Source organism: Salvia splendens, chromosome 18 (genome assembly GCF_004379255.2).
Source record: "Salvia splendens isolate huo1 chromosome 18, SspV2, whole genome shotgun sequence".
Lineage (NCBI taxonomy): Eukaryota > Viridiplantae > Streptophyta > Magnoliopsida > Lamiales > Lamiaceae > Salvia > Salvia splendens.
The window spans coordinates 8,028,743-8,041,015 of NC_056049.1; the positions used below are offsets into that span (position 1 = coordinate 8,028,743).

At 42.7% G+C, this 12,273-nt stretch overlaps 1 protein-coding gene across 1 annotated transcript; it reads right to left on the minus strand.

Moving 5' to 3' along the window:
• Positions 1-4,520: 4,520 nt before the first annotated feature.
• Positions 4,521-6,792, minus strand: LOC121777565 (DELLA protein GAI-like). The gene has a single exon (XM_042174862.1). It carries the CDS (start codon positions 6,459-6,461, stop codon positions 4,860-4,862), a length of 1,602 nt encoding a protein of 533 aa, XP_042030796.1. The 5' UTR covers positions 6,462-6,792; the 3' UTR covers positions 4,521-4,859.
• Positions 6,793-12,273: the final 5,481 nt, after the last annotated feature.

Genomic DNA, 12,273 nt, shown 5'->3' on the forward strand with positions numbered 1-12,273 from the left:
TCACGGGCTGACCATTGCTTCTTTGAACCTGATGAGGTTTGCTGATACCTGTACTCCTGATTAGCCCCCAATCGTAGTGCCAGAGCCATTGCCTCAGCTAGCGATCGAGGCTGTTGCAATTCCACCTTCTCCTAAAGTGGCTGCTTCAGACCTTCAATAAATATTGGGATAAGAGCATAATCCGAAAGGCCTTCCACCCTATTCAAGTATTTCTCGAAAGTATCATGATAATCTGCCACGGACCCCGTCTGGACTAGCTTCGCAAGAGGTCCAATGTAGTTTCGAAAGCTATGCGGGTCGAAACGGTGGCGAACATCCTCCAAAAACTCTGGCCACGTAACAAACCTGTTAGTATTCCGATAATTAAAAATCCACTCCGCAGCCGGCGGTTCGAACAACATTACCACATAATGTAGACGGTCTTCTTCTAGAATCATGACATGGTCAAAGTAATAATCCACACGGGAGATCCAGTTAGTAGCGTCCGACCCGTCAAAGTGAGGGGCACGCATCTTCACTCCATGACGTCTATCGTCATCCTGTTGATATGAGAAACGGTCACGAGACGGTTGGAGCTCCCAACAGGACACTCGACGGCGGTCGCGTCCTCCGCGTTGGCGAGCCGCTGGTGGGTCCTAACTAGAAACCCTGCGTGATTGACGAAGCGCCAATCTATGATCGGGGGTATCGTCCTGCTGCCATTCTCCATCCCGACGATAATCTCCGCGGGCAGTATATGCCGCACCACGTCGGCCTCGTCTTGGTGGCCGGCTATCTCGAAACCCTAATTGGCGTTGTCGAGGGATCGAAGCACCTCGGAGGGGAGCAGAATCACGGTACTCCTCATACGCCACGTCATCTGAATCATAATCATCGTCCGGAGGATCCGTATCCGGGTTTTCTAACGCCTCCATCCTCCGATCAGAATTATCCATCCGAAACTCCAACTGATCAAATCGAGACATGATTCGATCAAAACCCCGTGTCAAGGGATCAGTAGCTGTACCTTCTGACGTCTGTGGGTCACTCCTCGGCGGTGGTCCGCTAGGGTCTCGACGATTTCCACCCTGATTGTGACGCCCAGACCCCAACACCAATTCTTGCGTATTACCTCCAGTCAACACCACTGGATGGCTATTCGATTCAGGTTGAGTATCCATGAATTCAATGATGAAAGCACCAGTTGTTAAGAGGGTAACTCTCTTAACGAAGAATTTCGGTCACGTAACGAATCAACACACGAATCCGGTGTCCCAGAGCTTGGGATCGGCGGCTGAAAACTGATGGCTGGCGCGGAAAACGTCTTCCGTCGGCAGTGGCTAGGTTTGTTTGCGTATTGCACAAGTTATGTGGGCAAAATAATTCTTCATTAATTGAATACGGAATTAATGAGAAGCCCTATTTATATTATCTAGGACCCTAGGGTTGGTTCGACCTAAACCTATTCATCGGGAAAGAACCAACAAAGAAAACCCGACGGAGCTTATAAAACGCTCGACCCAATAACCGTTCATAATAGTAAAATAAACAAAGAAAATAAACTAAAGAAAACTATAGTCATTTAGACAATCCATCGAGCAGTTGGCGTCGGCTATTTGGCGACGTAGTCTTGGTAACGATTCGGCGGTTTGAGTTGCGCCCTCGGCCGCAGCTTTCTCGCCCTGGTCGCCTCTCCATCCTCATGTGACCGTTCCACCTGCTCATCATCGCCCGGCGCCGCTTCTTCCTCTGCTCCAGTCGGCGTCGGTGTGGGGGTTGATGTTGTCGTCTCTCCACTTGCTGATTCTGCCAACAAAGAGTTTGTTGGATTCGTAACACCATCTCAAAACCTATTTCCCTGCAATGAAAGCTCATCCCAAAGCCTATTTCAGAACTCATCTCATTTCCACATCAGCATTGTTTTATAATTTTCACTTTTAATTGTTAGTGTGAAATAAAATGATAAATAACAAGAAATAAAGACAACTCAATAAAAAAATAAACTAAAACATTGACAAAAATATTGAAAACATTGTGACTAAAGAGAAGTAAAATGTAGACTGAGATAAAATGAAGTTAAATGGAAGTAAATAATTGGTGGGGAATAGGGTATATATAGGGGATAAAAAATGAATAAAAAAATTAAATAAAGGAAATCACCGATACATCGGCCTTAGAGAGGAGTCCTTGGCGAGTGTTGAGTGGAGAGAGACCCTTGCTCCACAATGGAAACCTTAGAGCATCCCCATCGCTACTCTCCGGGGAGGACGGCGTCCGTGCCAGCGGCACGACACAGCCCCGTCCACCGCTATGCTCGCACCAACGGCACGGCCATGCTCGATAATAAGAGCACGTTCGTGCCGCTGAGCATGACGACGTGGCAGCGTGCGATTGGTCAACGACCATGTTGTTGTAATTTTTTTTAAATCGAAAATAATACAAAAAAATTTTGGATTCTCAAAAAATATAGCCGTTTATTAACATTTTTTTGAATTTTTTTTGAATTTGTTTTAAATTTTTTTAATCCCAAAATCATCTATAAATACACACATCCATTATCCATTTTCTCATACAACACATTCATCATCCATCTTCCTCTCTTACTCAAACCCTCTCTAAAAATTCAAAATTGGATTTCACCAATATCATGGCTAAAGCGGAGCGCGAAGAACAAGAATACTATGCACAATATCGTGCTGCCTATGAAGCCTATGTCGCCGCCGCCACCCCCGCCCCTCCTCCTCAACCAACTAGATCAAAGCGCCACTACATTCCTCGTGACCGGGAGGGAGCCCATGAAAGGCTCGTTGCCGACTATTTTTCCGACATGCCGCGGTTTTCGGAAGATTACTTCCGGCGCCGTTTTCGCATGTCAAAACGGTTGTTTATGCGTATTGTCAACACATTGTCCGCCCGTGTTGAATACTTTCAATCACGTAGAGACGCAAGCGGTCGGCAAAGTCTCTCGGCGTTGCAGAAGTGTACTTGTGCCCTCCGACAACTTGCTACTGGGCAAACGGCTAATCTCTTCGACGAGTATTTGCATGTGAGTGAGTCAACTGGAATCCTATGCCTCAAAAATTTTTGTGAAGGCATTCGTTCTGCTTCCGGTGAGGAATTCCTTTGGGCACCCACCACCGAAGATTGTCAACGGTCGCTTCATCTTCACGAAACAGTCCACGATTTTCCCGGTAAGCTTGACAGCATTGACTGCATGCATTGGAAGTGAAAGAATTGTCTGAATGCTTGGAGGGGGCAACACTTAAGCGGCCACAAAGGCGGCGGCCTAACGCTTATCCTTGAAGCGGTCGCCGACTACCGCCTATGGATTTGACATGCATATTTTGGTGTTGCCGGATCCAACAACGACTTGAACGTGCTCTATTCTTCACCACTCTTCAATGATGTTTTGAATGGTGTGGCACCGGTGGTCGATTTCACCGTCAACGGAAATCCATACCACATGGGTTACTATCTCGCCGATGGTATCTACCCAAGGTGGTCGACTTTCGTGAAGACGCTCAGCAATCCGCAAGATCCGAGACGGGTTCTTTTTGCGAAGCATCAAGAGTCTGCTCGGAAAGACGTCGAAAGAGCTTTTGGGGTCCTTCAAGGCCGATTCAACATTGTGAAGGCCGTGTCTCGGCTGTGGTACTCTAAGAATATTGTCGACATCATGTACACGTGTATTATCTTGCACAACATGATTATAGCTGACGAAGGACCGAGGGCAGCTAACTTTTACGACGAGGATGAAGCTGGAAGTTCAACCCCAAGGTCTCCCCCACGCCGAGGTGTGCATACGACGGTGCGAGAGAGGATCGAAACAAGACACACAATGCGCGATACCAAAGCCCAAATTGAGCTATAAGAAGACCTAATCAAACACATTTGGGCGAAATTTGGCGACAAGTAGTGGGTTTTTTAAATTTGATGAATTTGATTATGTAAATTTTAATTTTTAGGATTTGAATTATGTAATTTTTAATTTTTAGGATTTGAAATTTTTTATTTTTTAGTAATTTGTAATAGTATTCCGGGTATTTTTAATGCATTCTAATATTGTGGAAATGTTTTTATTTAAATTGAATAATAGAATGGTGGGATCCTTGAGCATGTCCTTACGGAAGAACATGGATGTGGGTTTTGTGCTCCTGGGGAAGAGCACGAAGTAAAAAATGAATAAAAGTGAGTACGGGCCCACTTCCATGCTCTTGCCTGCCGATAGGGGGGCGATCGCTTGGTCTTTGCGATCGGGCCATTGCTAATGCTCTAATATACACAAAGTCAAATTTATCATTTTATTTATTATAGTAGTATCACTTTTGTACACAAAAATGTTCAAGGTACATGCAAATGAATGCCCTTTATAATTCAACGACGTCGCTTACTTAATGCAGGGTTTGTTACTCCTCGTACATTAATTAACAGTACTATACTCCCATGCAAAATAACACTACTACTCCTAAACAAAAATAAATTTAAAATTTGTGTAACCTTTGAAATAAATGTTTAGCGATAACAGGTAAGGAGAGGAGTGCTTCCACGCTTAATGTTATATATTCAAGTCAAAATAAATAAATGACATTACACATAAGGTCACTAAAGTTATTGCCACTCTTTTACACATACATTAAAAAAGAGCAAAGAAACAGTACAAAATAAAATAAAAAGAGTATCATAACCTTAAATAATGTACCAAACCAAATAAAAAAAATGGGGAAAAAGGTTTAGGAGAAAAGAGGTTGACTTGGTAGTGAAAAAGTAAAAAGACAGGATTTGGGTAGGATTCCAGATCAGTCTCTCTCAGTCACTCACTCACTCACTCACTCACTTGTACAACTCGTGGTGGCCTTCCCTGCCCCACTCACTGAGTCGACTCAGCCTTCCGCAGCCGCGATCCGCCACGCCGAGGTGGCGATGAGAGGGCGAGTGTGCCACCCGAGCATCAGACACCCGTCCCTCTCCTCCACCATGTAGCCCTCCCCACTGGAGAAGAGGGCGAGCAGCATGCTCGCCTGCTTGAACGCGTTGGATCCGAGTTGGACCGGGTCGAACCCGGCCGAGCCCATCCTCGCCCGCCACTGCTCCAGCGTCTCGTGCCGCTCCACCCGCTCCGCCCCGTCGCAGGCCACCACGTTGCATATCTGCCGCCCCAGGTACACCTCCGTCATCATCAGATCCTGACCCCCGCCGCCATCTGACTCGAGCGAATCGAACATGGTCGAGTAGTAGTGCAGCGACTCGTTGAACCGGTCCAGAAACGCGCCGCCGTTGTGGTTCGCCTCCTGCTCCACCACCGTCACGATCTTCGGCCGCATCGCCTTGATCGAATCCAAAACCTTCTCAACCGCCCCGGGCCGGGCCAGCAGCTGGTGCAGCTCGAAAACGGAATTCACCGCCACCGTCTCCTCCTCATCACCCGCCCTAATTTCCAGCATCTCCGCATCAAGATCGGCCAGAGAATTCGTCACGAATCCACGGAATTCAAACTCCACGCCAATTGTTTCAGCTAGCTGCGCCAATTTCCACCCTACCTGCTGCAAGGCATCGCTGTTATCGGGCTGCGGCGGCCCGATCCCGGTCAGCCTGAACGCCGGCGGACCCCCGGGCCGCAGAGCGAGCGCCTGCATCAGCGCCGGCCACTGCATCCCCTGCCTCAAGCTGAAATCGATCACATGAACTCGATTCGCGCCGGCGAAAGCCTCCAGAATGGCCTGATTCGCCGTGAAATGCGCGAATTTGAGATATGGCCCGGTTTCGTAGAAATGCATCTGCAAAATATCGGATAAGGAGGAATCGAGCGGCTCCTCCGGGTAGATCTTGTAGATCCTCCTGGCCAGAGCCTCGGCGAAGTAAGTGGCGACTTTCCGCATAGCGCCGATCTGCGACACCGCGAGTAGCCCCACGTGCTTCACCAGCGCGTCGGCCAGCTTCATGTTCTCCTGCTGCACCGCCTCCGCGCACGCCATGAGCGTGTGCACGAGCCGCACACCCGTCTCCTGCGAGTCCACCACCACCGCCCGCGGCTGCTGCACCGCTGATGAATTCTCGCCGAATTCAGATCTGACGTCAGCCTCCGCCGCCTTCATCCTCTTGCAGCCGTTATCGGACTCGGTGGTGTCGAAAATGGCGCCGCCGGCAATCGCGCGCAAATCGTCTTCGCCGGCGAAATTGGGTGTGGAAGATTCACCGGTGAGCTCGGTGAGCATGTTGTCGACCCAGCCGGAGAGGTCGGAGGGGTTGTAATGGACGGTGTCGTCGGCGAGGACGGAAACGCCGTCGTCGGCGGTGGTGCCCATGGCCATCTCCAGCTGCTCGAGCTTCTCGGCGACGTCAGCCATGTCGGAGGACTTGACTTTGTATCCGAGCACGGCGAAGAGCTCGTCCATGCCGGCGTCGGGCTGCGGCTCCGGCCACATGTTGGGTTTGCCGGAGGCGGCGGCGGCGGCGGCCTTGCCGCGATCACGATCTCGCTTCATATTTGGAGGGATATTTTGGGGGGGGGAGGGAAATTAGTCGTGGGCAATTGGTTGAAGAAACATGGAAGAGTGCAAGTGGGTGAGTTAAAACTCGAAAGTCATGAAATTTTGAAGCCGGTTTCAGGAATAATTTAATTGGGGGAAAATAGGAGAGACGAAGAGGAGTGATGGAAAAAGGATGGCTCGTGAAGGGTGGCTCGAGCTTCAAGAAGGGAACATGGAAAGGGAACTATTTGAGGACCTCTATTCGGTATTTCGGATTCTCGAATTGTAGTCCTACCTCTTCGCATTATAAATTAAGCATTGTTTATCGACATAAGATTTTATATAATACAGTATATTGATTTGTGACTTGAACTAAAAATATGTATTGTAAAGACAAGGAGATGTTATTTTGTATTTAGGCAATATTATATAGTATCACTTTTAATGATATTTAGGAAATATTATACAGTATCACTTTTAATGATATTTAGTTTTAATCTATAATTTATAAAGTATAATATTGAAAGAAAATATGATTAATGTCAAATTATTGTGATACAAGACTTATAGTACTGGAATAAGTAATAATGAAAATATCGAATTTTTGATATTGCATGCTTTTTGGTCCGATATTGGGATAATATTTCATATGATGCGTCACACTAAAATTTTGATATATGGAGTACTAAATCTTACAGTATATACCGTAATTTATGATATACTTTGCATATACCGACACCAATATATACCCTAGAAAGAGTATATATCGTGCACAATACTCCATACAATAGTACTCCTTATGTCTCATTATAAGCGAGTCAAGTTCTTTTTTGAAATGTCCCACCATAAATTAGTCATTTCCCTTTTAAGCAAAAAAAAATACTCTTTTTACTTTATTTGTCCACTACTCCACTTACTTTAGTCTTTTTACTCCTCTACTTTGTACCCTCTCAGACTTTACCCTCTTCAGTTTACCATGTATATAACTCTTAAATAATTTGAAAATTATGAATTTCATTCAAATTTAAAAATTTATATAATTAAAATAAATAAATTACAACTACATTAAAATATCACAAGTTCTACTCAAAGACCTTATAGGAATAAGAGGTGCTTTGCATTTTCTTCTCGGTCACATGATACGTGTGTTTATTGAAGGATTTTTAATACAAACTCTACAAAGGTTGGCTCTTTCGTGTTTTCGAGGGTCGTCTAAATATCCTTGGGATCGTTCATTGTCGCACTGCTTTTGTGATACCATTACCACCTACCCCACTCGGTTTGAGCTTAGTTCCATAAGGTCAGATCTGATATCTCTTGCTTGGCTCCGCTCCTTCATGCATGTTGTCACTCGAAATAAGGTGGGCCTCAATTTAACTAGGGAATTGGGTGTTTAAGATGTGTCTTGTTCTGGTTACTTCTTGTTAGAGATGCCCACCGGTTCCGGTTCCGAACCGGAACCGTGTCAATTTTTTCGAACCGGTTCGCATTTGGAACCGCGGTCCGGTTCCGGTTCAAGATTTAAAAAACCGGAACCGTCACCGAACCGCCGGTTTCGGACGGTTCGGAACCGCTGGTTAACCGGCGGTTTCACGGTTCCGGTGAGAAAACCGAGGCGGCAGCGGGGGCAGCTTTTTCAGCCGGTTTTGTCGGCCAAAACCGGCGGTTTTTGGACCGGACACCGGTGGTTTTCGGTTCCGGTGCAGAACACGAGGCAGGCGGTTTGTTGACCGAACCGGCGGTTTTGGCGGTGAAACCGGCAGTTCCTACGGTTTTCCGCCAAAACCGCCGGTTTTCCGAAATTGAAATTTTTTAAAATTTTGATTTTGAATTCAAATTCATCCATTATTCCTCATTTCATGTTTTTTTTTATTTACGTTCCGACGACACTTGTAAATTATATTACATTGTTGTATGTTGTATATTTGTATATGTATTGTAAATTGTAATGTATCGTTGTCCGTTACAACTCAACGTCAATAAAATTGATATCATTTTCACCTTATTCGTCTTACTTCAATTTAAATTATCCGTTGTCTTGTTCCAATTTATTGTATAAGTGCAAATTTCAAATTACATAGCAAAAAAAAATCGAACCGTGAAACCGCCGGTTTTTTAACAGGAACCGTATAAACCGTCCGAAAACCGGCTGTTCCGGTTCCGAACCTGAACCGCCGGTTTTGGAACCGTGGGTAACACTACTTGTTGTCTACCTACTTTTCAAAATGACAACTCATCTCTAAAGTCCTTCATGTACTGGAAAAGCCTCTGGAAAGGATAATTGTCATTTAAATCATAACTTTTGGTTGAATTGTTGTCAATTTCATAATTTTTGAAATCAAATATAAAATTACAAATTTTCAAATTTTTCTCAATTATCCCATGGTTGGTCAATATTGAAATTAATATAGCAAGATCAAATGTGATATTGCAACAATATTACATTGTTTTAGATATATCGGCGTCTTTTAACATATTCAGGATGTAATAACATATAGGAGTATATTCCAATGTCAAAAGTTATGGATTGATGAAAATAATGATTTAAGTAACAATTACCAAGCTTGAATTGAGAAATGCTAGTAAAAACTTTATTCACTTTCAGTTTCCCTTTATTAATTAAAATAGGAATGGTTGATGCATGTATAGCAGCAAATAACTGAAAAGTGGGAACAATGAAAGCGAACAGTAGAGTCTGCTGAAGGAGAGGCAGAATAGAGAAAGAAGAAGATATAAATCTTGAAGAAGAAAGTAGAAAATATTTTTATTTGTGAAAGTAAATTAAATACCACAATTTACGATTGCCCAAAGACACGTTTTAATTGTTTCCAATAGAGCATATTCCACACTCCACCACTACCAAGCCAACCTAAATATGATCATTTATTGATATCTTACTTTACGTGTGTGTATCTCTTTTTTAGAAATCTATACTTTAATTTATGCAGTATTAAATTAAACTACTCCATTATTTTAGTTTAGGATTTTAATGCTTATATTTGAATATTTTTAGTTCATTTTTACTTATTTGTGTTCAATTGTATTTTTTTACTATTTTAATTTTGACATATTTTTATAAATCTTGTACTCCCCATCACTTGTATGGAGTAGTGTTAAATTTCCCAATTATCTGATAATATATACTCTATCATGGGATTCTTGTCTTTGAAGCAGTCGTGTACACCCCTTTCCAGGCGGCGGGGCAGTTCTTCCACTACAAATGCATACAATCTATGTTGTCTAACATTCCCGGAACCCCGTGTTGATTCCCGTGCATATTCATCAGAGCCTGGCAATATTCTGGGGTAGGCTTCCGAAGATACATTCCCCCGTATATCTCAATAACGCCTTGACAAAAGTACTTCAGACACTCGCGGGCAGTTGACTCGCCGATGTGGAGGTACTCGTCGAACATTTCAGTCGCGCCTCCGTATGCCAGCTGCCTGATTGTGGCAGTGCACTTCTGTATAGGCATGTGACAGGGTCTACCACTCGCATCCTCCCTGGGATTGAAATACATGTACCGACACTCTAAAGGGTTCACGATACTCATAAATAGGGGCCGATGCATCCTAAAACGTCGCCGGAAAAAGTTCTTCCCAATCCACGAAGTAGTCCTCAAACAACCGGCGATGTGCAGCGATGTGGTCACGGGGTACTACGGCTCGACGATGGATGGGGCGAGGAACCACCGGCTGCAGCTGCCGCTACATGTGCTCTTGTACCCAACGATTTATCTCTGCGGACGTATAAGCCCGCAACCGTTCATTAATCTGCTGCCTTGTGTCAGCAGCATCCCCACCACTACCACCCGCACTACTACCACTGCCACCCGCACCAGTACCATTACCACCACCACTAGCCATTTTGGATCTAACGATAGAAACGTAGAGAGAAAGAAGAGAAACTCGTTAATACAAGTGGTGCGAATGAAATAAAATTCAAAGAGCCGTATATATAGAGTTTTTAAAAAAATCAAAAATTTGGGACGTCCGTCGTGTCACCACAATAGCAGACATCCGTGCATACCCACTGACAACCTCTCGTCCGTAAGGGACGGCCGCCTCCGACGACGCAAGAGCGAACGTCCGCTATTGCTGATGCTCTTTACTTTGAATGTATCGGTGAGTCTGCACGCGCCGAAGGTGCACCTCCGAATCGCAGCTTCAACTGGGCACATGAGGCGGGGACCACATCGTGTTTCAGACGTCAACATCGTATAGAGAGCTTTCAAGTAGGGGCCCACTCCACGTGAATAGAATTACGGATATGACATATAGACCCCGTTCTGTTATTTTAGTTTTTAAAATGATTATTTACTCTATTTAAATTATTTTCGTTAAAGAAAAATAAAATATTGAATACAAACACGTGGTGGGAGACTGGATTCTATGGAGTTGAGTTTGATGACTAGGATGAAATGAGTGGTATTATCTCTCTATTTTCAATTTAATTTTAAGAGATAAATTTCGCTTTTAAATTCTAGGCATGAATGTTTTACTTTTCACAGTGATTAGTGTGTCTAGATTTTGCTTTTAAGCGATTAGTCAATAGTTACCACAAATATACATTTTTTCAAGTCATGTTTATTTAATGTGACTAAATACAATTTGATTAATAGAATGTACCTTCGCCTTCGCACTTCTTCACATAGAGTAGTACTGTAACATTTACTATAACTTATATTATCCGTCGTTATCCAACTAATTATAAAAGCACTCAGTCTTAAAAGTATGACAGTTATTTATTCGTTGAATGTTGAATTATCGAAACTAATTGTCTACCGTATATTGATGTCAAAGTAGATATATTTATAGGATAGTGAATAATAAGAGGAGATAGTGAATAATAAGGGGGAGATTTATATCACTATATTTTTAATTTTTTTGTAGATGAGAAGTATGCCACTAGTGAATAATAAGAAGGAGATTTATGTCAATAAATTTTTAAATTTTTTGAAGTATGTCACTAAACTATAGCATTTGCGTTTTATTTTATTGAATCTTGTTAGAATCTATTGGATTTTTGTGACTTATTCGGGCATTGGGGTTTGGGACTTTACTATACCCTATTATTATTATATACTATTAATAAAAACAAACTCTATAGGTCTATTTTTTTATTAGAATTCCAAGTAAAAATGTATGTCTAAATGAAGGTGAACTTTGGCCGAAATGTATCATTTTCAAAATCCTTGAACATTAATGGTTCTTACTGATCAGTAGTACTAGTATGTATATTAGAATAAAAAATAATTAAATAGGATAAAAAAAAAGTGTAGAATAGGATGGCTCAGTAAAAAAAAAAGGAATGGGGAGTTCAACTAGTAGTGGATAAAAAAGGTGTAGATGAATTGGAATTTGGGAGTGACATTGCAAATTTTATTATGAGACATGGACCCCGTCCACCCACATTTCACGTGATAGTGCTATATTTAGTGGGATACCATTGTCCCCATTAATGTTGTTTCATTTATTTGAGTCCTAAATTTTACAAATTCGATTCAAATTTGGGTCAACAGAAAAGACTACTATATGTTTAATTATGTGAAAGAATAATCGCGTCATACAACATCAAATGAATAAAAATAATGTTTAATGTTTATATGAAATTTTGAATTGATCAAATCTATTTAACATTTTAATACTCCTTCCCTCCCCTAATAGAAATCTTATTTGGTTATGACATGAGTTTTAAAAAATGCAAATAAAATATGGATTTAATAAGTTAGTGAAATACGGATCTCACTTGTATGTACGGAGTATTAGTTTTATAATATAATGTGAGAAAAAAAGTTGTGGAATGTGAGCCTATTTAACATTTATGG

Bases quoted from the DNA above. Each gene is read 5' to 3' on its own strand.
- LOC121777565 (XM_042174862.1), bottom strand. From the start codon at position 6,461: ATGAAGCGAGATCGTGATCGCGGCAAGGCCGCCGCCGCCGCCGCCTCC.